The 24104-nt window shown below is 43.0% G+C and overlaps 2 protein-coding genes across 3 annotated transcripts in view; one reads left to right on the top strand and one right to left on the bottom strand.

The window, feature by feature from the left end:
• wwp2 (WW domain containing E3 ubiquitin protein ligase 2) overlaps positions 1-18790 on the top strand; it is a 63139-nt gene extending 44349 nt beyond the window's left edge. The window contains exons 13-24 of one of the 2 annotated variants that reach the window (XM_080761558.1): positions 1338-1466; positions 4689-4767; positions 5035-5106; positions 6044-6132; positions 9945-10104; positions 12430-12563; positions 12675-12815; positions 13578-13698; positions 15885-15989; positions 16962-17058; positions 17802-17874; positions 18302-18790. In XM_080761558.1, coding sequence (XP_080617684.1) covers positions 1338-1466; positions 4689-4767; positions 5035-5106; positions 6044-6132; positions 9945-10104; positions 12430-12563; positions 12675-12815; positions 13578-13698; positions 15885-15989; positions 16962-17058; positions 17802-17874; positions 18302-18401 — 1300 coding nt within the window. In that variant the 3' untranslated portion in view covers positions 18402-18790. The remainder of the gene's footprint in view (positions 1-1337; positions 1467-4688; positions 4768-5034; positions 5107-6043; positions 6133-9944; positions 10105-12429; positions 12564-12674; positions 12816-13577; positions 13699-15884; positions 15990-16961; positions 17059-17801; positions 17875-18301) is intronic. The other variant, XM_080761559.1, reaches the window with a different exon arrangement.
• A 1497-nt stretch (positions 18791-20287) lies between these two features.
• Positions 20288-22692, bottom strand: LOC308314568 (endonuclease domain-containing 1 protein-like; the record flags this gene model as incomplete). The annotated part of the gene is made up of 3 exons (XM_080762198.1): positions 20288-20724; positions 21363-21639; positions 22402-22692. The coding sequence occupies 3 exons, from the start codon at positions 22690-22692 to the stop codon at positions 20396-20398; spliced, it is 897 nt and encodes a 298-aa protein (XP_080618324.1). The 3' UTR covers positions 20288-20395.
• Positions 22693-24104: the final 1412 nt, after the last annotated feature.

The raw sequence follows: 24104 nt of genomic DNA, 5'->3' as shown, positions 1-24104 counted from the left end.
CGCCGACCCCCATCTGAAAATATGTTGTTCCAGGTAATGTTTTCCAAATAGTAAAAACGTTCAGGGAAAGGGGTAAGGCACTGCCGGAAATTGGCCCCCAAGTGCTATTGTGTCACACCATCACACTCTTAATGCAACCAGGGATGAAAGATCAACATATTTGTGGGAAAAATAGCTCAACGATTGGTCTTATTAATGGGTTATTTAGTACTGAATATAACAAACTATTAAGCTAATAAAGTCTGGGGTTATGCAAATAAACAACTATTTTTTTTTCCTGCACAGAAATTGCACATTTACATTATCTGTTCGTTGATAATGTGGTCATTTTATGGCATCAGCCTCGGGTCCATGTGTCATTCATATCAGTGTCTTCCTGTGACAAGTTATTATTATTATTTCCACTTCACTCACATTTATCATACTCCTCTTTCCGTGTCGACAGATTTAAAAGCATTTTAAAACAGCTTTTTAAGATATTAACCTCTGATATGAACCCCTGAAAGAAAATACTCAGGGGGAAGGAAGCAAAAATAGCTTCAGTTCATACACTTCCAAGTATACTTGAGAGACCTGTGATCGCGAATACTGTACCTTCTGGTACAAAAGGTTGGTCAGTGACTGGCATCTGAACACGTCAAAGCTATCCTTCAAAGACCAAAAAGAACTCGCCATCACATAGCTGTTAAATTGTGGTTCAGAATGAGGGCCAGTGCAGAATTTTAGGGTCCAAGGTTTTATTCACCTACAGTAGGGTGTGTGTGTAGGGGAGGAAAGGGACAGATCAGTATTTCTGTGTCCAGGGGACCAGCGTTGATTTTGACAGCCAATTTTGATTTTAGTTTTAGTCACATTTTAGTCACCTGTTTTAGTGTTAGTCTAGTTTTAGTCGACTACATACCATAAGATTTTAGTCAATTCAAAATACAGTTGATTTAGTCGATTAAATTGTATTTTGGCGGGCCTTGATGCCATTGTAATGACAGATTTTACACTTGCTGAGCATAGCCGATCTACAAGCTCACTACACGTCGCAGGCAGCGCGACACGCTGTGAGCTTGTAGATCAGCTATTTTCAGCATTCAACCAAGTGTAAAATGACTTAGTTTCTATTTGTTGACGAAATTGTCAATATATTATTTAGTCTTTAGTTTAGTCATCAGAGCTTAGTTTTCATTTAGTTTATTTGGTTTTCGTCAGTGAAAGAAAAAAAAAAGGTAGTCGACGAACATTTTTTCATAGTAGTATTAGTCGAGGAAATCAACACTACCAGGGGGACGAGACCCCCCCCAGGCCGGGACCGTGCAGCTCACCACTGCCCCTCTCCCCTGTTTCAGGATGATCCAGGAGCCCCCCCTGCCCCCGGGCTGGGAGATGAAGTACACCGCCGAGGGAGTGAGATATTTTGTGGATCACAACTCTCGCACCACCAGCTTTAAAGACCCTCGCCCCGGGTTTGAGTCAGGGTAAATATCCACTTAACCCAGTGGTTCCTAAAATGGGGTCCAGGGATCCCCAGGGGTCCTTGAGGGAGTTCCAGGGGGTCCCCCAGCTAAATGATAGTTTGGAACCAAATGGACCCTTATGGGTCTGTAACTCTGAGAGTTGTACAAATGGAACCAAATGGACCATTTGTACAATTAACAGTTAAATTAACATTGCTTTTTCATTATGAATTGGGGGTCCCAGAGATAGAAATGCCATTAAATTGAGGATCCTTGAAATTAAACGGGTTGAGAATCACTGCTAGAGCCATAAAAATCTTCTCTCATGGGGGTCCTTGGCATATCTTTTCAAATGGGGGTCCTCGGGCTAATTAGTGTCAATTTTGGGGTCTTTGACGTGAAAAGGTTTGGGAACCACTGCTTTGTTTTTAGGTACAGTTTACTTGTACAGACCTCAGGCAAAAAGTGTCAAGCCAGTTTTTTGTTTTCAGCAAAGCAAAAACCAGAAAGAGGCCTTGGTATCCAAGTTACATGAACTCTTGTTTGAGTCCATATTGGGCTGAAATGATGTCATGTCAATGATGTAAAAAAAGTCTCCTCATTTTCTGAACACATCAATAACACAGAAATAATACTCTTACCATAGTTTAATGCCGTCCCCTTCCTTTATGTTTTTGCAGAAGGGCCCATTTGTTAATCTGTCACTTTGTCGCGGCCATGTTTCATCGTTGCTTGACTTTTTTTGGATTTACAATTTCTTTGTAGAGCCATTAAAACGAAAACAAAACATAAATCACTCCTTCGAATTGCACACGATTAACTCGGGTGTTTTACATCAAGTAGTCGTGTTTTATCACATGCACATGTTCATAAAATGCGAGACACTGCACTCCCCCGTCCCCCCCGTCCTTAATGTGTGCCTTGCTCATAAGTATTCTTATTTCTTACCCAGAAGGTCAAGTCATAATGTGCTGATGTGGCCTAACGGCTCCATAACATCCAGCTCTGATATGTATATGTGTTAGCTCTGCGCATTTTCTTTGTGTGTACAAGTGTACATGCAAGATGGCATGCTTTGTGTGTTCATTTGCGTGCATGAATGTTTATGTCCTCCTGTTTGTGTGCGTGCGCGCGTGTGCCTGTGTGTCTGCAAACTACTTTTCATGCTGATGTTTCAACATACGATGGTTCTCCATCCATGCTATATTTTATAGTCCCGCTGGTCGCAGACAGCTCTCGGAGTGTCTTAAGTGTTCTACGCTGAATACTAGGAGTCTGTGTCCGTGGCCAGTACATTGCCGCTGCGGTCTCCATTTCCTAACCCAAACCAAGATGTGCCTGGCAGCACTTGCCAACCCAAATCCCACTGCATTAGAGGCCTCTTTTCTCTACCCTGCAGGCCTCCACATTCTCCCCCCCCCCCCCCTCCCTGTCTGTCTGTCTGTCTGTCTGTCTGTCTGTCTGTCTGTCTGTCTGTCCATCTCGCTCTGTCTGTCCATATCTCTCTGTCTGTCCATCTCTCTGTCTGTCTGTCTGTCTGTCTCTCTTTCTCAGTACGTTTTGAGCGGGCGAGCATCGGCCGACACATCTCCCGTTATCGCCCGAAAAGATGAATTATTTGTATCTTTTCGGGTGAGGTTGCTCCGCCCACTTTTCAACCATCGCCTGTTCGCCTGCTATTGCCGGTAGTCGCCGGGTCCCATAGACAAATAATGCACTTGCGGAAAATGCCTGTCGCCCGCTGTTAAAACATTCTGTCTGTCTCTCTCTCTCTTCCCCTCCCTCCCTTTTAGTATTGTATATGATGATCTCTCCTCTGTCATGTCATTTTGCTGTTTCCTTTCTTGTTCCCATCTTTTTGTGTCTGTCTGTCTGTCAGTCTGTCCATCTCCCCCTCCGTCTCCCCCCCCCGCTCTCTCTCTCTCTCCCTCCCTCTCTGTGTGTGTGTGTGTGTGTGTGTGTGTGTGGGATTCTCCAGTGCTGACGGTGCACTGACATATCCAGTGTGTGTGCTGCTGTGGGATGGTGGAGATTATACTAACACAGCTGCACGCCTCGCTCTCACCTCTACGTCTTATCCCACACACACACACACACACGCCTCGCTCTCACCTCTACGTCTTATCCCACACACACACACACACGCCTCGCTCTCACCTCTACGTCTTATCCCTCTCTCGCCGCTCTCTCTCTACTCCCCCAGTTACCGTGACTGTTATTCTCTCTGCACAACCAGAGGCCCCACACGCGCGCACACACACACACACACACACACACACACACACACGCCTCGAGTATCTCAGACCCAGAATGCCACTCAGTTTAAGGATTAATTTACTTTTGGCGTTGCGTGTAGCCCCCCCCCCTCAATATTGGCGAACACGAGGAACTTTGTCCTCCCGGAGCCAGCAGCAACCAAGAAAGATTTGAAAACGTTTGATGGCTTCAAGATGTGTAAATAAATATATGGAGCCACTTTGGTAAGAGAGAATGAATGGGCCCATGCGATGTTTTGTGCCTGATTATTTCCTGCTGTTTATGTGCACAACTAAACACGTCTTCTGGTCACAGCTCCAGTACAGCGTGGTGACCAATTGGCTCTGGGCTTCTGGAATTGCATTGTTTCAGCCCCCATTTTGGACTGAGGCTTCTTGTAATCCTAACGGTTTTCTGAAAAACCTATGTTTCTATGTCAGTGGTGCTCGACCTTTTTCATGTCAAGGACCCCCAGAATGATCTGCATTTGGCTGCGGACCCCCATCTCAAAATAAGTTGTTCCGTTTTGTAATAATAATCCACAGCTGCAAAGTATAACATCTAGTAACTAAAGTTTGTAGTACAAAATAAATGTACTACAAATAAATGTAGTGGAGTTAAAGTAAACATTTGGATCTGAGATGTATAGGGGAGTAGAAGTAAAAGTATTACAATTTGTAAATAACTCAAGTAAAGTACAAATATCTCAAAATTGTACTTAAATACAGTACTTAAGTAAATGTCACTTAGTCCCTTTCCATCCCTGTTCTCAGCTTGCTGCCTCGTGTGCTTTACTCTCTGTGGTGTCTGTAAGCAGAGATGAGCATTAAGCACTTGCTTTGTACGCGACGCGTCCGAAATGTAAATGCAATATAGCAGGGTGGGGATTTCCACTGGCTCCCCTTGTTTTAACAGTGTCAAATAGAATTTTCCCTTTCTCCCCCTCTCTGTGTGTGTGTGTGTCTTTCTGTACGTGCGTGTGTGTAGGTCGCGGCAGGGCGGTTCCCCAGGTGCATACGATCGCAGCTTCAGGTGGAAATACCACCAGTTCCGCTTCCTGTGCCATGTAAGTGCTGACTCAGACACACACAGGCCTACACTGTAGTCACAATAAAAGCCTTGGTCAGAAGGATTTTATAGCCACTGTGTAGACGGAACAAGATTCTTCGGTAACACTTTATATTAAGGTCGTCTTTATAATGCATTATAGCGCATTTATAATGCATTATAAATGAGCTTATAATGCATTATAAAGGCGACCTTAAAAAGTGTTACCGATTCTTCTTTCCATCAAAACTCATGTGTTTTTGTTGATCTTCTTTGCTGTTTCCAGTCCAATGCATTGCCCAGCCATGTGAAGATCTCGGTGTCCAGACAAACACTGTTTGAGGACTCCTTCCAGCAGGTCAGAGCGTCACACTTCACACAAATCCTTTAATTTCATGTAATTGCCCTCATTGACTGCCAAAGACGACTTTTATGACTTTTATGCCTTTTTTTTTTTTTTTTTTTAATGCCCACACCGTCAAGGACAACACATTTAGCTATTGGGGTTTTTTACACTAGATGGCGATCTTGGCTAACCTAAGATCCACCGTTGTTCGATTCCCAGTGAAGCGAGGAACGAGAAAACCACGTGGTCGCAAAAACCCGCCTGCCATCCAGGCCTTCTTAGAGAACTTCTAGAATGTCTATCTCTCTCACTGTAGGGCCGACCGCCATTGCATTTCCAATGGGCTCTAACTATTGAGCACATGGACACATTTACAAGCGTTTTGTCTCCACCAGGCTGAAGGCATGAAGAGAGTATATTTTGCACTTTGTCCATCCATGTGTGTGTGTGTGTGTGTCCGTCCGTTCGTTACCAGCTAATCTCCGGCACCGTTGGCCCCATCCATGCCAAACTGTGCATACACACTCCCTGGACAACCAACCTCTGCCCCAAATATTCCACAACGGCCTGTTATAGCGCCACCATGAGGACGATGGCATGCCACTTTTTTTCCCCCAAATCAGCCTCATGGTGGTGCTATAGCAGGGCGATTCCTTATTTACAACTGCATCAATATGTGTACAACTTTGTATGCACTCCCTAGAGGCCATGGAAAAACATTTTCCCTGCATTCCTCCACATCTGCCGGTTATAGCGCCACCATGATGCCGATTTCTGCAAAACACATTGTTCATTAGTCGCACAGATTTCATCCAAATCTCACGCAAATGGGTACGCTAATTATGACTATGTCTATGTCTAGATCCTTGAGTTGACTTACTTGTATAGGTTAGGACATTTTGTCCTAAAGCTTAAACGATGTGAATCAACGTGGCCGTCCTTCTTTTAGATCATGAACGTGAAGCCGTACGACCTGCGTCGTAGACTCTACATCATCATGAGAGGAGAGGAGGGACTGGACTACGGGGGCATCGCCAGGTGAGAACGCTCCGCTCCACAAGCCATGATGCACAGCCCCGTGTGTGTGCTTGTTCTCCCCTCCAATAACCAACCTCTCAAAGGGGTTTTATTTGCGGCCTGCATACAGTCATAGTCCTTAAAAACATGTACAACAAGCAGGAGAAGGGCGCACACCAGAATTGAGGAGGTGCTAAAGGCCTAAGGCGATGAACAATGAAAAATCATCAGTCATCAGTCATAGGCTTAGCCCTTGTCTTGTGTGTGTGTGTGTGTGTGTGTGTGGTGTCAGGGGTGATTTTAAGGTAACTGTTTGTCAATCATTTATGTCCATTTTGGTGATGGGTTCCTTGTTTATTTGGTGGTTGTTGTTGTTGTGTTTGTTCCATCCTTTCACCTCCACCTGCAATAGAGTTCATCTCTCTCCTACCTCCATTTCCTATTCCTATCCTAAGAGAAAAAGACTGCCAAAGCAGACAACCTGCAATACTCCAGGTTAGAAGAATAAACGTATAAGGTATAAGAAAGCACCAGCACTCAATAAATGTCCTTTTGGGCCCGGGCGGTTGGCTCAACTGTCTGGGCACCTAGGCTGCCAAACCAGCCGGACGGTTTGCCGTGGCTTCGACTCCCCAAAAACAAATCTTTAAAAAATAATTATAATAAATGTCCTTTTCACATTTTATTTACCTCTGACGAACAAACAGCAGACGCGTTTCGGCCAAATTGGCCTTCCTCAGCGTGCAAGGAAGGCCCGTTTGGCAGAAACACGTCCGCTGTTTGTTCCTAAATAAAACATTTATTGATTGCTGGCGCTTTCTTCAGTTTTCTATTCCTATCCTACCCTACTCCCATCCCGTCCCCCTCCCTCTACACCCCCCACTCACTCACACACACACACACACACACACACACACACACACACACACACACACACACACACCTATTCTGTTCCTCCTTCCATCCATCCATCCACTGCCCTGCTATTGTAGCGCCACCACCCGCATCTGTTGTGTTCCGGTCCTGCCTCTCTCTTTATGTGGCTTATTGTTTTTATTTTATTTGTTGTTTCTTTGGGGGTTGTTATGTCTCTGTCTCCGGTGTCACGTCAGTGGTTTTACCCTATGGTAGGTGACGTCATGCTGTTCTACCACAGGGTAGAACCACGGACGGGATGTTGGGAGGTGTCTGCGTCCGTCAGTCCGTCCGTCCCTCCGTCCTTCCGTCCTTCCGTCCATCCGTCCGTCTGTCCGACCTCAGTCCGACACCCTCCCCCTTCCCTCACATCCCCACGGGGAGGGGAGGGCAGGGCAGGGGAGCGCTTGGTGGTGGTGGACTTCATTCTTTCTGATAGATAGATAGATGCCATCTTTCCACAATCCATATAATGCTTTTCCATTGTATCTTGATTTATAAACAACTGCATATATTTGTTCTTCATGTCAGTCAAATGCCATTCATGATGTGTCTGTGTGGGTGTATTTCCATTTGTCTAGCTATGTACACACTAATTTATCTCTAAACCCCCATTACATAATCTAAATGGTATTCTGACAGCCTGTATTCTATCAAGGTAATCCATTATCTTAACATTGTTTACGTCCGGCTTCTCTGTATGTCGGTTTCTCTGAAGAGGTCCAGCCCTCTCCCAGTGTGTGCAGCATACGCACTCTTGACTGTGAGCCAAGTCATTGATAAGATGGCACATGGGAACACGGCACATTTGGCATTCACACACGCGGAATGTTTTGTGTGCGCGCGTTATCCCGTTCACCCTGCTTATCACCGCTTATCTTGAAACATTACTTCCGCGGGAAAACCTTCCCACTAGTCTGAGTCTGAAGCTCCTATCTGGGAATTGGGGTCCTCAGACATTCCACACATATTAGAAATACCTGGGAGAGATCCGACTGGCCTGATTCGTCTTGTTTAAGCTGAACCTGCTCTTCAGACTTCACAATGTTTAGTTATATTGGCTTCCAGGGGTGCAGCCGTTACTTTACAATTTAGGCATTTAGCAGATGCTCTTAACCCATTCTGACCTGAGATCAGATTCATACGAGGTTTCCACTGGACACACACTGGTCTGATTAACCCATTCTGACCTGAGATCAGATTCTAAAAATGTCAGTCGTTCTTCGATTTTTCAAAAATAGCAGATCTACAAGCTCATAGCACGCCACCGAGTGGCGCGCTACGAGCTTGTAGGTCTGCTATTTTTCAATAGCTAAAGCATAACATAATGCTAACACCAAAATGGGTTTCCGGTCAGAATGGGTTAATCCAGAGCGATTTACAGTAAGCAAGGACAAGACGAGGTAATGCATCAAATGCATAAAAATGGTCATCTAGGATCATAGGTAAACCAAGCGGAGCGAGCGACCCAGGCCTCTAAATTACACTTTAGCCTTTGCATAAGCCGTCGAGATTAGGCCAAATAATGGAATAATAATTTAACTAATTAATTAAAGAAAAAAATCCGTCCATATTTTAGGAACATAATTATAGGTGAAAATGTTTAAAAAAAATAATAAAAAAATAGTAATTTCATTAAAAAAAATCATCAATACATAAAGAAACATTATGCGATTGTTGCAGCCCTATTTGCTACAAATGGCACTAGGTTGTAATAGGAATCATTGTTTGCGTTGTGTTTAATCATATATGTATTATTTACTTATATATTGTTTTTCTTTTTATTATTGTTTCATTTAGTTCTATCTTTCATGTTCATGTTTTGTTGTTCTATCATGCAAACAGTCTCACCATCATGTTGGCTTGTCTGTCTGTATTATTTGTTGTACTTGTTACCCAATACGTTTTGTTGTTTGTTGTCGTATGTTTTGTGTTATTGTGTGTTTTGCACTTGAATTAATGCAACCCTGTTAGTTTCTCACTAAAGACAACTGAACGTAACGATCAAATGTAGAATTTTGACATTTGCATTCAACTGTTAGTCTCCGGCTCTATTTTCGTCCATGATAAACCCCTTATATTTTATTTAGCCTTTTTTGACTATTTTGAAAAACATTTTTGAATAGTTAAAATAGCCAATCTACAAGCTCACAACGTGTCGATGTAGATTGGCTGTTTTAACTATTCAAAAATGTAGGGAAAAGGCAAAGTAGTTTAGGGATAAGGGGTTTAGCATGGACAAAAATCGATCAGATCGGTGAACCAATATTCTCCAGCGGTTGCTCCTTGTGCGCCCGCCCCTCTATGACTTCATCAACTGCATGGTCAGCTGTATAGAGCGTGGCAGTCCCGCGGCCCCGACGACAGGCCCGGAAGAGAATTCCCCATTAGTTTTTCCCATAGACGTTTCAAGGCCTTTTAAGCCTCGGACAAAGCCAACTCTAATCATGACAATAAACACTTTTTCTTTTCTTTTTTTCTTCTATTTATTTGCTCGGCCAAAACCATTGTGTTTATTGTCATGATTTATCACAACAAAAGTTGGCTTTTTCCAAGGGTTAAATGTATTTAATTAAATACTTTTTGAAACATGAAAGGGGGTGGGACTGCGACGATAAAGGCAGCAACATAGCTTTTAGAATGATAATGATAATACCTAAACATCGTCATCCTGCATTACTTACTCTTACTGTGTTCATTATGTTATTGGGGAAACGGAGCACTAGTCACAAATCACAGTTTGGGACAAAGTGGTTGAGTCGTGAGATTTTATTTTGCTTTATTCCATGGGCTAATGCCTCCTCTCCACTCCTCCACCTCCTCTCCACCTCCCACTCTCCTCCCCTCTCCTCTCCTCTCCTCTCCTCTCCTCACCTCTCCTACTCTCCAATCCATTCCTCTCCTCCCCCTCTCTCCAGAGAGTGGTTCTTCCTGCTCTCCCATGAGGTTCTGAACCCCATGTACTGTCTGTTTGAGTATGCCGGTAAGAACAACTACTGCCTCCAGATCAACCCGGCCTCCTCCATCAACCCGGACCACCTCACCTACTTCCGGTTCATCGGTCGCTTCATCGCCATGGTGAGCCCGCCACTCAAACAAAACACACACCAAACCTCACAAGCGTAACACTGCACTATGTTGTCATGTCACAACCCGTCGTGGTTTCCTGCCGGATTGCTCCCCTAATATTTGCAGATTATTTATATGTATGACACGTCGAGAATAGGGAATGTTGTTTCCTTTTTGAGTGGTGCCAGCCACTCCAATGAACGTGTGTGTGTGTGTGTGTGTGTGTGTGTGTGTGTACTCTTTTCGACGTCATCGCTGTGGAACAACTGGGTTCACAGAGTTTGGTTATTTTTGGGGGTGGTGTTTTTTTTCTTCCACCGACCCCCCCCCCCCGCCTAAAATAATAAAACCCTGCGAGCTGCACACACACAGAGAAGTGTTGTCTCCTCTGCTGTCCACTGATGTATTTATGAGTGTCCGTCAGAAGTGTGCGCACCCCCAACCGAGTGAATACGTCTTTTATTCTGAGGACTCAGCCCCAACCCCCTCCACCCCTCGTCCTGCCAAGCTTAACTACCTCTCTCTCTCTCTCTTTCTCTCTCTCTCTCTCTCTCTCTCTCTCTCTCTCTCTCTCTCTCTCTAGTAGATTTGGATTATTATTTCAAAACATACATTTCGTCCATTTGAAAATAGCCGATCTATGAGCTCACAATGCGCCACGATGCAACGGATTGTGAGCTTGTAGAGCAGCTATTTTCAAAAGATTATTATGTGAAAACTTGAAATGGCTCGCTCAACTACAGGTGACAGTCTGGGAGGGTTCAGGCGTATGCTGGGTGCAGATTCGGGGAATACGTATAGATGGGGAATAAAATCTGCGCTCTCAGTAATAGTAGGAGTCTTGTTGTTTAAGTTAGGATCCACAGCAGCAGTCAAACCAGACAGACATGTTTCGGCGCGTTTTCTTTTAGTATTGTGGATTTTGTGAGTTAAAATAGAGATACTGATGATTGATTTAATAATTAGACACGGCTGTATGGTCTTTTTAATTTAACAGAAATTCTTTATAATCGGTCATTTCCGCTTGTTTATAAATTCTGACACTGACGAAGGCCTACGTGCCGAAACATGTCTGTCTGGTTTGACTGCTGCAGCAGATCCTAACTTTATTAAAAAAAGTCTCCTACTATTACTGAGAGTGCAGATTTTATTCTCTTTCAAAAAATGGGACATTCTGTACATTTTGAAATCCCGACTTTTTGTATCAATCCCGACTTTTTGTATCACATTAGTATTGCTACTTAGTACTTTTGCCCCCCCCCCCCCTCTTGAATGACTTCACTGCCGCACCCAGCCCACACCCGCCAACAAGGGTCTATATTTAGTCTTAAAATGCCTTTCACTGACTGGCCTTATAAAGATGCTCGTCTCTCCCCAAGTCCAACTCTCTCTTTTCCACAACTCACACAACACGTCACATCACACCACGTTGTGAGCTTGTAGATCTGCTATTTTCAGCATGCAACCAAGTGTAAAATGTGCCATTTGGGCCCTGTCATATCCTGTATGTGGAGGGGCACGTGCAGGGCTGTACAGACTATAGAGCTGCAGTGAGTGAAGTGAACAGACAGTGAGTCAGTCGGTGGGTCAGTGTTGTTGTTGGAGCGTTGCTACAGTACACTGGGTTCTCTCTCTGAGATGTCTTAAAAAGGACAACTTAAGGTTTTTTTTTCAATCACGGTTCATGTTTTAGGACTTTAGGTTGTCATTAGAGAAAGTAAAAGATGAGTGTTATTATAATGTTGTTTTCATTTGCTGCCTTCTTTCGTTTTAGTGATTTTAGCTTTAGCTTTTTTACAGGGGGGGGGCGGGGGGGGGGGGGGGGGGGCATTCGAACATGGGGCTAAATATGTATTTTTTTTTACAAAATTATGTATTTTGTAATCATCAAACAAGGCTGTCTCGTCAAACCATGTGACTTCCCCCTCTTCCCCCAGAACACAGACAAAACATGTGTTTCGAATGTGTGAGTGCAGCCTCAGCTCTGTCTGCTCTCAGAGTGTGTGCGCGCTCGAGCACATGTGTGCGTTTGTGTTCATGTGTGTGGGAACCACAAGGCCAGCCTTTACTCTTAATCTCTGAGGTCACGACCTAATGCAGAGTGCGTCTATAGGGCAGGACTTCCGTTGTGCGCATTTCCCTTGGAAATTAGCTTTTTCGACCATTCACAACATTTGTTACTACTCGTCTGTGAGCATGTTGCTGACTATGTATATTGTATAATATGACTGTTTGCGCAACAAAATCCTGTCTTGCATAGACATAGATCTTTGCACATTTGCTTATGTGGAACATAGAATATAGGATTTAAATCTCTTTCTGTTCTTTCTCCAGGCCCTGTATCACGGGAAATTCATCGACACAGGGTTCACGCTGCCGTTCTACAAGCGCATGTTGAACAAGAAACCCACGCTCAAAGACCTGGAGTCCATAGACCCCGAGTTCTATAACTCCATCATGTGGGTCAAGTAAGTAATGCACAGCCACGTTTTGTTTTAATGTGTTAAGTGTTTGATTATGTCTTTGTATGTCTTTACTTATAATACATACTGTACATGTATGTGTCTGTGTGCTTCCAGGGATAACAGCCTAGAGGAGTGTGGCGTGGAGCTGTATTTTGCTCAGGACATGGAGATCTTAGGGAAGGTCTCCACACACATGCTGAAAGACGACGGAGAGAATGAACTGGTCAACGAGGAAAACAAGGAGGAGTACATCGGGTTAGACCTCAGTCTTCTCTTCTTTCTTCTCATCCTTTCACTTTGTTTATTTCATGTAACTCTGTCTGTAATAATTCGTTAAGCCGATAAATAAATAACCAAATTAAAACTGACATAAGCCTCGGCGGGGACCGATGTTGAGATTTGTGACTCTAGGTCTATTTGATCCCATTTAGACCTGAGGCCGATTCTAAAAAAAACTATTTCTGAAAAACCTATGTTTCTATATCAGTGGTGCTCAACATTTGTCAAGTCAAGAACCCCCAGAATTATCTGTATTTGGCCGCGGACAAATTTTTGCTTTGGTGAAGCACGTTTCCTGTAACTTTACATTATGAACATCAAATAAGTTGTCATACTGCTGACTAGGCCTGTCGAAGCACACATTATGTACTTCGTCTAATCTCAGTCTTTTGAGATAATCCCAATTATTTTCGTCATAATCCTCATAATTGTTTCCACATTGGAAAAACTTGAATTCAACACCAAAAACACAATTAAATCGCTAATCGCAATTATTTTTGTGACAATTAATCATCAACTTAAATGTGTAATCGTGACAGCCCTAATACTGACTTCTCGTACTCCCTCTCCCTTCTCATTCCATTTTCCTTCCCCCACTCCTCACCCTCTTCTCCCTCCTTCCTGCCTTTACCATTGCGTCCCTTTCGTTTCTCTTTGCACTGCGTGTGTGTGTGTGTGTGTGTGTGTGTGTGTGTGTGTGTGTGTGTGTGTGTGTGTGTGCGACTGTGCGTGCGTCAGCCTGTTGACGGACTGGCGCTTCACCCGAGGCGTGGAGGAGCAGACCAAGGCCTTCCTAGACGGCTTCAACGAGGTGGTGCCTCTGGAGTGGCTGCGCTACTTCGACGAGAAGGAGCTGGAGGTGAGTCTCTGGATATGGTTCATATTCATTCATACCCAGTCAGTCAGGTTAGGTGTTTTTCATTTGGGCCTTTTGACTCGAAGGCTTTCAGCTTCCAGGAAGAAACCAAAACCACACAGGGAAGACTATTTTAAATCTAACCACACCTGGGGGTCTATTAGAGTAATGTTAACTTCATAGACACATTGAACGAAAAAACGAATCATGGCGCTCCATCTTCAACAGTGTTCATTCTTACTGCACCAAAATTGAATGGCAATTTAACCCAAGCCTTTTTTAAGCAAAGTTTTGTACAAAACAGCTTCCTGATTATTAACAAGAGCTTGAACATTATACAATGGTAAATGGTGCATTTACATAGCGCTTTACCCAAAGCGCTTTAAATAGTATATTCACCAATTACATTCAAAGGGCTTTATTGGCATGATAAATGTATGTACAATAATACAGACATACACCGATGGCAGAGGAAACCATGCAATGGTTGAGTCTTGCTCAAGGACACTTGGTCACTAACTCGGGAGGAGCCGGCGGGATCGAACCGGGAACCTTGCGGTTCACATCCGGCTGCTCTACCGACCACTCTACCCCCGAGCCCTTTAATCGTCCTTTGGGATACAGACTCTTAGCTTCTTTTCCGACAGCAACAATATATTTTTCAATAGTTGTGTGCAGCAAGTATCCTGATAGTACTCAGATCTGTAGGTTGTCTTGTTTCTGGTGCAGTCCTGCAGTGGGATGCAGACGATGCATTTACTAGTCATCAGATATTGAATGTCCTTCTTACACCAGTGAACCGCATCCAAAGGCACCCCTCCTTAACAAGAGGGTACTCTAGTTCCGTCTATGAATCTCTGCCTGGTCCTGCTGCTTCCACGCATAAGCAGTGCACTTTACCTTAATGTGTGACCACATAATTGGGTGGCATAGGGAATATAGGGTTTTAAAACTCAAATCTCTGTGGTTGTGTCCCTGTTTGATCCTCCAGCATGTGTATCTGTGTGATACATAACAAATAACGTTGTTTTGTACTTTGTTCTGTCCTCGGTCTCCTTCCTGGCGTCCTCGGTCTGCCAGTTGATACGCGGTGAAATTCCTCCGTTTTTATTTATCCGTTTGCAACTCGGAAATGGTTGCAAATGCAACCAAAAGGGTGCGTGCACTCTCAGGGTTAACGACACTGAGGATTTAACGGTGTACTACGACTACTACAGCAAGAGAAGAGTCACTTGGAATGATGAAAGAACATTGTTATTCTAAAATGGTTCTTTGACCTTAATTGTTGACCAGTTAATGATATGCCACGGCGTTGCAACACCACGCCAAGAACTTGATCAATAGCTCATTAGTTCCAGGCCTCTCTTGTGGAAGGTGCATGAATTAATCAAATCGCTCGGTGTAGTAGAGCATTGCAGTGAGAACCTGAATATATCAGACCACCACAGCACATCAATTATTAGAACGGTCTATTCTTACGACTAATAATTATAGTCTGACTCACCAGTATCCATTGTTATCTTGTGTCTTTCATTTCTATTATTCTGGAAAGTGCTTCTATCATGTTTTCTTTTTACCTCTGGGCCTGTGTTCAATTATGTCTCTGGCAGACTCATATCGCCATATTTCTCCAAATTTAAACTTTTTATGTTATTCTTTTTTTGTTTTTTTCATAAATTAATCAAACAATTAAAGAGTTTCACACAGAAGTAGTGGACATCAGCAATTTTCACTATTTAAAAAAGTTTTTTAAAACAATATTGTAAAACGTTGGAAAATATGGAACGCATTTTTCACCCGGTGCCAATTGACTAAACTGTAATCCTGGGTGCTACTCTCCCTCTGCCAACCTGGGGAGAGCCCCGAGCTGAGCTCATGCTTCCTTCCTTTCCCCTCCCATCAGGCTGATCAGGGGGAGGCAGTATATAGACCAGTATATAGACCAGGATTACTGCATGTTTTTGTGAGGGTACCTACGCTAGGGGACACGGGGAGAACATGCAAACTCCACACTTTCACCAACCCCACCTAGGGTATGGTATGATGATGCAGAGGAGAGAACACGCCCAGAGCGTCTCCGGTGGGAATGGAACCCGGGACCTGACCTGCTAGCTGTGAGGCGACAGCGCCACCGTGTGGCCCAGTGTTCTCCGTGTTTGAGCTTGTGTGTGATGTGTGTGTCTTTCTAGCTGATGCTGTGTGGCATGCAGGAGATAGACCTGGCAGACTGGCAGAAGAACACCATCTACCGACACTACACCAAGAACAGCAAACAGATCCATTGGTTCTGGCAGGTGTGTGTGTGTGTGTGTGTGTGTGTGTGTGTGTGTGTGCGCGCGCGCGCGCATGTTTATATTAACGCATCTAGTTATGTGTCATAGATAATGTGTTTATACTCTGGTGGGTGTGTATGCAAAGTGACGGATGTGTGCCTGCATGTGCAAGCGTGTTGTTCTCTATAAACACCTCTTGCATAATCCAAACACAATTCTCTGTAAACACAATATCCAGCGAGTGTGCGTGCGTGAGTGACTGCACGAGTGTCGTAGTGGAAATGTTGAAATATTTACTATACAAATCTTGTACTGTATGGGTGGTCCCTGGCACAAAATATTTCCTAGAGGGGGCACGCGTTTTGTTCACTATTATTGTTCACTCCCCAAACTTTTCAGGTTGAGATTCAAAAGAGGGATTAGGTGTTTGCCCGGGAGCCAAGCTAGTGAAAATAGCAGATCTAATAGCAGATCTACGATCTAAGTACACAATGTGTGCTTCGAGCCGCTTTGTGAGCTTGTACATTGGCTATTGTCACTAAATCATAAAATTATTTTACATTTTTGTATTCTTTATTTAACCCATTCAGGACGGGAACCCCTTTTGGTGTTTTTGTTATACTTTAGCTATTGAAAAATCATGAAATTGTAGCGCAAGTCTTTGACTATATATTCTTTCCCAGTGAACGTTTTTAACTCAAATCTTTGCTTCTGGGGGTCCCCGGCCAAATACAGATATTTCTGGGGGTCCTTGACAAAAAAAAAGGTTTTTAAATCGGCCTCAGTCCTAATTTCTCCTAATTGGGTTAAATCTTTAGAAATATTAACATTTTAACTGTAAGAATAGAAAATGGGATTTTTACTCGAGTCGTGACCCATAAAAATGGTTAAGTGACCCACAAATGGGTCCCGACCCAGTGTTTCTGAAACAGTGATCTACAGTAACGGTATACAGTATGTAGCGCAGCCTAACGAGGACATGTCCTCCTGCAGGTGGTGAAGGAAATGGACAACGAGAAGAGGATCCGTCTTCTCCAGTTCGTCACGGGAACCTGCCGGCTGCCTGTCGGTGGCTTCGCTGAACTCATAGGTAACGGATTGTGATGTTCACTATCATTAATAACTATTCAAATATTTTTTTATTGGAACTCACTCACTTCTCAAAGTCAACCACTAAAACCCTCTGTTCTTAGTCAAACGCAGATGTGTATGTTCCCCAGAACAGGCATGCTGGGGGACTCGGGTGGTTAATCACTAAACCTCTATCTCGGGCAATGTTGATTTCTGTCCGAATCACGATATAAAAGAAACAAGCAAAGATGTGGTTAACACTTTCAGTGTCCAAGACGTCTTTATAATTACCCCCTAGGGTACCCAGGACGTCTGGGTATTTATTTATTTATTTATTTTTGCGATCTCCTTGTGTTTCGCGGATGCACACTTCCTTGTTTATGGCCCTCCTAAAGTGGCTCATAATTCTAAATCTACAGCACTCTCCATGGTTTTCAAAATGGCAATGTTCTGTCTTTATTTCTGACTTAACCTAGTTTGGAATATAAACGCTTCTAGAGAGACTTTAGATTTGACAGCGCGACGTAATAATGGAAGACGGAGTCTTTCAGAGTAAAACCTGCCTCATCTGCTGGGCACTCTAGCGCCTTCATTCTGAATATTCCTGGACAAAGAAAATGTAGCCAGTAATTCACTGACATTATTAGAAATACAAGTTTGAATACAAGAGCAGTGTATCAAAATAAAAGAACCATGCATACATTCTGTACCTGTTTGAGAGATACAACCTCTGACTGGAAGCCATTGTGTTTGTCTGTACAGGAAGTAATGGTCCCCAGAAGTTTTGTATAGACAAAGTGGGGAAGGAGACTTGGCTTCCAAGAAGCCACACCTGGTAAGTGCCACTTGCATGCATGTAGGGCTGTCATTTAAAAAAATATATTTAACCAGTAAAAACACATTGAGACTGTGTCTCAATGTGTATACATTGCAAATACATTGGACATAAAGAAGACAATAAAATTGTAATACTAGACAGTAAGCTACTAATATCAAACGTAATTAAAGCAGGTCATGTTTGCATGTTTGGACAACTTTGGAGTTGTAACAGCTGAAATCAATAATATATCAGTATTGGGATATTAACCTGAGGGCCACATTAAGTGATGGTGGGGGCTGCATGTGGCCCTCGGGCCGCCAGTTGCCCATGTATGATCTACTGTATACTTTGACTCACTTACTGGGGTTGAGTGCTTTCATGTCCACCACTGGTCACCAGCTTACACTGTAATAATATGCTGCTGTTTGCCTTCCTCTCACAGCTTCAACCGTCTGGACCTCCCTCCCTACAGAAGTCTGGAGCAGCTGAGAGAGAAGCTCATGTTTGCCATCGAGGAGACGGAGGGCTTTGGACAGGAGTGAGAGTGGGAGATGTGTCAAAGGCCGACAGACAGACAGACCGAGGGCCTGGAGTGAGTGAGGAGAGAGAGAAGAATACTGTTGGGATAGTTTTTCTTTTCCCCACATTTTATTTTTTATTTTTTATTTTTTAATCAGAGATAGGAAATCTCCCGTCATCTGTGCATCTAGCCCCGCCCCACACTTTGGGATGATGTTTGTATGGGAGACGAACCACAGCATACCGGGAGTTTGGAGACGCGGGCATAGAGCAAAAGAGGGTGTGTGTGTGTGTGTGTGTGTGTGTGTGTGTGTGTGTGTGTGTGTGTGTGTGTGTGTGTGTGTGTGTGTGTGTGTGTGTGTGTGTGTGTGTGTGTGTGTGTGTGTGTGTGTGTGTGTGTGTGTGTGTGTGTGTGTGTGTGTGTGTGTGTGTGTGTGTGTGTGTGTGTGTGTGTGTGTGTGTGTGTGTGTGTGTGTGTGTGTGTGTGTGTGTGTGTGTGTGTGTGTGTGTGTGTGTGTGTGTGTGTGTGTGTGTGTGTGTGTGTGTGTGTGTGTGTGTGTGTGTGTGTGTGTGTGTGTGTGTGTGTGTGTGTGTGTGTGTGTGTGTGTGTGTGTGTGTGTGTGTGTGTGTGTGTGTGTGTGTGTGTGTGTGTGTGTGTGTGTGTGTGTGTGTGTGTGTGTGTGTGTGTGTGTGTGTGTGTGTGTGTGTGTGTACATGTCAGGGAGCGGATGATGGATCATGCAGAGAAGTATTATGATATGACTAGAGTCCCCCGTCTCCTGCACACCTCGTAGACTGCCTATAGACTACTCGTACAAATACAGCGCCAAATACAGTCCACAAGACCATAGTTCTAATATCAGCAGCAAATTGCAATGACAGCACAGCTACCGTACATGCAAATAACAATATATCATATCTATAAATACAAAGAGAAATGGACATTTTCAAAGTGAAATGAGAGAGATTGTGCATGAGAGATCGGGCGAGAGAAAGAAAAGTTTGTGTGTGTGTGTGTGTGTACTGAGTGCATAATAAGTGTCTATATGAGAGACAGAGAGATAGAGAGAGCGTAACATTTTGATGCCTGGTGTATCTCTGTAACAGGCCAGAGAGGCGAGTCAGGTGTGATTTTATTTTTTATTTTCTGTTAATTGTGAAATTCACCATCTTTCCTGTACATAGCTAAAATAAATGAGATTCCAATCTTGAACACTGATTGTCTCATTTCCAACGGAAGCAGTTTCATAAATTCGCACACGTAATTACTGTTCATCACCATGTACACAATTTGTGGAGGATTAATCTAAAGTTAAACCCACACGACAGGACATCGAGTGAATAGGTATTTTATTGGCGACGTTTCGTAACATGACATTCAGGAGGTCAGTGGGATCTTCAGGGTACTACGTTGTCAGTAGTACATAAGTTAAAAAATAAAATAAGTCAATGAGATACACCAGTGGTTTTCGACCAGTGGTCCTTGAGTTGGTTCCAACTTCCAGGTGGTCCCCAGCTAAAATGATGGAGAATTGGTAACCAAATGGACCCTTATTAGATCTTTAACACTTGAGTGTAAAACAAAATCAAATGGACAAAGAGTTAAATTATTGTTAAACATCTGCATTATAAAATATAAAATGTGTCATATTGCATTAAGAAATCTACACAATTAGAGAATGCAGAATAATTGTTATTTTGATCGACTGTTATCTCTCCTATGGTACCAACATCAATACAGCATGGAATTGTGGACAAAATCCAATCCGACGACAACGAAACAAGTTTTGGGTCTGAGAGGCTTAAATCTCATCAAACTGCGGTCCGTGGCTCAAAGGCCTTATAAATAATGGACCTTAATATGAAAAGGGTTGAAAAACACTTGAGATAAATCATGTGGGATCTGGAATCACCCTGCACTGATAATCCCACTTCAAAACAAATGGTGTTCACTCGTTGTAACGGCGGCAGAGAAAAAATACTGTATGTTTCATTTTTAACACATGGAGCTTCATTCTTATCTCAGAACATTCAGCCTAACCTGTAACCTCTCTTGCATTAGCCTTGCCCTGCGCTTGGAGCACGGGCAGTCTCTGTAGAAAATCTTTATCTCTGCAGTCCTGTACGACCGTCGTAAACTCGTCGTGAGCTCTGAGAGGCTCAACACACGAATCCCTCCGCCGATGGCGTCGTTATCCCCGCTGTTGCGACCAATCAGGCCCAAGGAGAAGGAGGAAGCGGACATGCCGAAGCTGCGACGTCGTCTGTAGCACATGGCGGTCCATATGTGACTGGGCACACCGACGCGACCTCCTGATATGGTTCTGGAGTTGTCTACTATTACACCTGCAATGCAAGGCATCAGCACTTTAGCTTGTAGAATAATACACATGTTAAACACTTATATACTGTATATATATGCAACACTAGTGCAGTGAAATCAATTTATAAACCAGATGTTCCCACAGCCGGAAGATTTAAACCAACTGTGATGAGTAAAGATAACTCTGTTCCCAGAATAGCTGGGAATTATTCATTTTCCATTTCAAAATGCCTATTACTGTTATAAAACAAGGCTTATATACAATTATATATAATGACGAGAAGCTTGAGCATTCTCCGGGTTCACAAAGTCAATACCGATAAATTGTACAGTATATGGAGCAGCTTGCAACCTCTTGATATCAGGATTTAGCCCTCTAGTTTTTGACATCAGAAGAGACTTTTTCATGTTCAGCAGATTGTCATGGCATTTCTTTAGTTGAGTGATATTAAAAGTCATAGTCAGCCTTTAAAGTCCAGTGGTGATTTTCTCTAAACTTTTGTCATAAGACATTCTGGAAAGGGCACGAACAGAATACTTTAGAATAGGGTATAGTGTATTATCTTGTGTTTTGAGTGTTATAAGTGATTAAGAACCATTGGTATATCCCACTGCTGAGTCTAATGATATTTTATATACCGGTATCCCTCTATAATTATACCTGTGATAAAGTAGGCAGTGCCACTCATGTGTCCCACCAGTTGTTTGAGTTGCTCCTGTCCTCTCAGCCAGGCCTGATGGAACTTGTGGTCGAAGGGTACGGCGTTGGTCAGCGTGAATGTGGACAGGGCACTATACGTACTGTGGTAGTTATAGGGGTTCAGCTGGCCAAGTGCATACTGAGTGGTGCTTTCATAGTCACTGAGAACAGCCTGGTTTCGACTGATGTCAGCATGTCCCCCGGCCATGCACATCTCCTCGCTGAATATGTTGGAGAGCTGCGGGAGATGAGTTCAACTCATTGTTGCACAGTTAAGCAAAAACACATTTCAATGAAGCAATGTGGTGGATTTCAATTGAAACACTTCGCTTACACTTTATTTGAAGCCTGTGTCTATAATGCATTACAAACATACTTGCAGTGGATTATAATCTCTGTATAAATTGTGTAATTGTAGTTATAAGACTAGTATAGAGTACTGATTTATACCATTAATCATATCACATTGTAAAGCATTTTTATAATAACTAAGTCTCATACTACTTTATAGCTGCTGGTCACTCACTGACTTTCTTTTGGCCAGAGGGATATCATTTTATAATGCTCATAGTTCATGATTTCACAATACATTGTTTTAATTTAATTCCTCGCGGAATGAAATTAAATGTATTAACCAGGCTAGTCTACAATGCATTGTAGACATGGGCTTCATAGAAAGTGTTACTGTGAAGGCATAACATAATGACTTGAAACGGCTCACTGAAATAAATAACACATCATGTGATGTCTCTAACTGAGTGCTATAAAGATTTAACATTGCATTGATTCATATAAATTATTATGCAATAATAGAGACAAATACATGAGCTCTGGCTCATATAGACTAAGAACCAAAAAGAACTGAACCGGTTTCCTTTGGGAGCCAACCGGTGGAAAAGGGGTCAAATACTACAGGTCAAATGCAAAACAATACAGGGTTATGAACTACAGTAACATAATTTACCTGAGGTTCAATAAACCATGTAGTGTTTTCCCTCACTGCGGTCACTATCTCCCGTATGAAGCAGTCCCCTCCGCAGCCATGCAGGACATAAGCACTGTAGAACGGGATCCTGAGGCGGATGGAATACAACGCAGCGAACCTGTAGCCCCACATGAACCTCTGGCAGATTCTGACCGCGAAGGGATCCTCATCGATGGCCAACGTGGGCTGAGTCCTCTCATAGAAGGAATAGTCACAGTTTGGAGCAAAATCACTTTCCACTTTTGTGTAAGAGAGAGAAATGTATCCAAGTATAGCTAGGATCAATAGGCATCTCTTGGCCGCCATAGCAGCAATGACTTTAAACATGGAGTGACAATTTTGACCAATGGAATAATGTCTGTCAGTCAATGTTTGACTTGTGTGTTTGAGTAGCTACAAATGCTGCCAAACTAAGTGTAGTGAAAAGACAGCTTGGTCTGATTCAAGCAACCAACACATAGAATTTATGCATTAGTTGAGGAATTATTTTTTGTCCTCGACTCCACAGATTTTGTGAAAATAGCCGAGGAGTTGTGACCTCTTTCTTAGGCCTATATTAATTGAAAATTTGGCCTATGTTTGACCAGTTTTTATAGTAGCCTATATTTATTTTGTTGATTAAGCTTTTGATGCAGTATTTAATGGTCTTTTTCATCTTAAAAGTTTTGCCTTAAAAACCCCTGTTGAGAACCAGTGAACTAGATTGAACTCTTGAAGGCATTCTGAGCTGTGCCGTCACCTACTCATCCTCTGCTGTACTAGGCCTACTGTTGTTTGTTCAGTTATTGTCAACATAGTGTAATGACCAGTCACCAGTAGGCTGAACATTCAGACCAAGCACTATGACAACAACTACAGCTGGAAACAGACCTGTTCAAATGCTCCAACCAAACTTCAACTGAGCTTCAACTTTACTGTCACATCACAGTTTTACTGATAATAATAATAATAATAATAATAATAATAATAATAATAATAATAATAATAATAATAATAATAATAATAATAATAAATAATAATAATGGGTATTAATAGGTAATAGTAGTAATTCTTTGTACAAGCTCTCATTTGTAGATTTGAAGAAAGGAGAAAATAATAGACATCGAAAGAAAACAAGGGAAACCGTTCAGGTATAGGTTAAATATTATAGTAAAATTATATGCCTACATAAGGTTATAGGGGGTGTACATGAAGTACATGTACACCCCCTGGGACCTGGACATGAAGTACAAGTACACCCCCTGGACATGAAGTACAAGTACACCCCCTGGACATGAAGTACATGTACAACCCTAGGCATGATGTACAAGTACACCCCCTGGACATGATACGTACAAGTACACCCCCTGGGCACGATGTACAAGTAGGCTACACACACCCCCTGGATATGGCACTTATGGCCCCAATCCAACCCTTGATGCTGAGTGCCAAGCATTGGGTCCCATATGTATAGTCTTTGGAATGACCTGGCTAGCTGGGGAATGTGGGGATCGACCAATCAATCTAATCACAAGGTCACTGAGCTGAGTGAATGTTTAAAAATAACAATGGAATGAAGCAGCTAAAGTAGCAGCAGATAGGCTATAAGAACACATGCATACAGTAAAGACAAAAAAAGAAACAGAACTACCCTTATCGACCATAGCCTGCCGCAACTCAGTATAATGCTGGGGTGTGTGTCCCCGACCGGGCCTGAGCAAGGCCTACTGGGAGGTCAT

The sequence above is a fragment of the Protomyctophum bolini genome, assembly GCF_963924005.1.
Source record: "Protomyctophum bolini genome assembly, chromosome: 4".
NCBI lineage: Eukaryota > Metazoa > Chordata > Actinopteri > Myctophiformes > Myctophidae > Protomyctophum > Protomyctophum bolini.
This window is presented reverse-complemented; position numbering and strand designations above follow the sequence as displayed.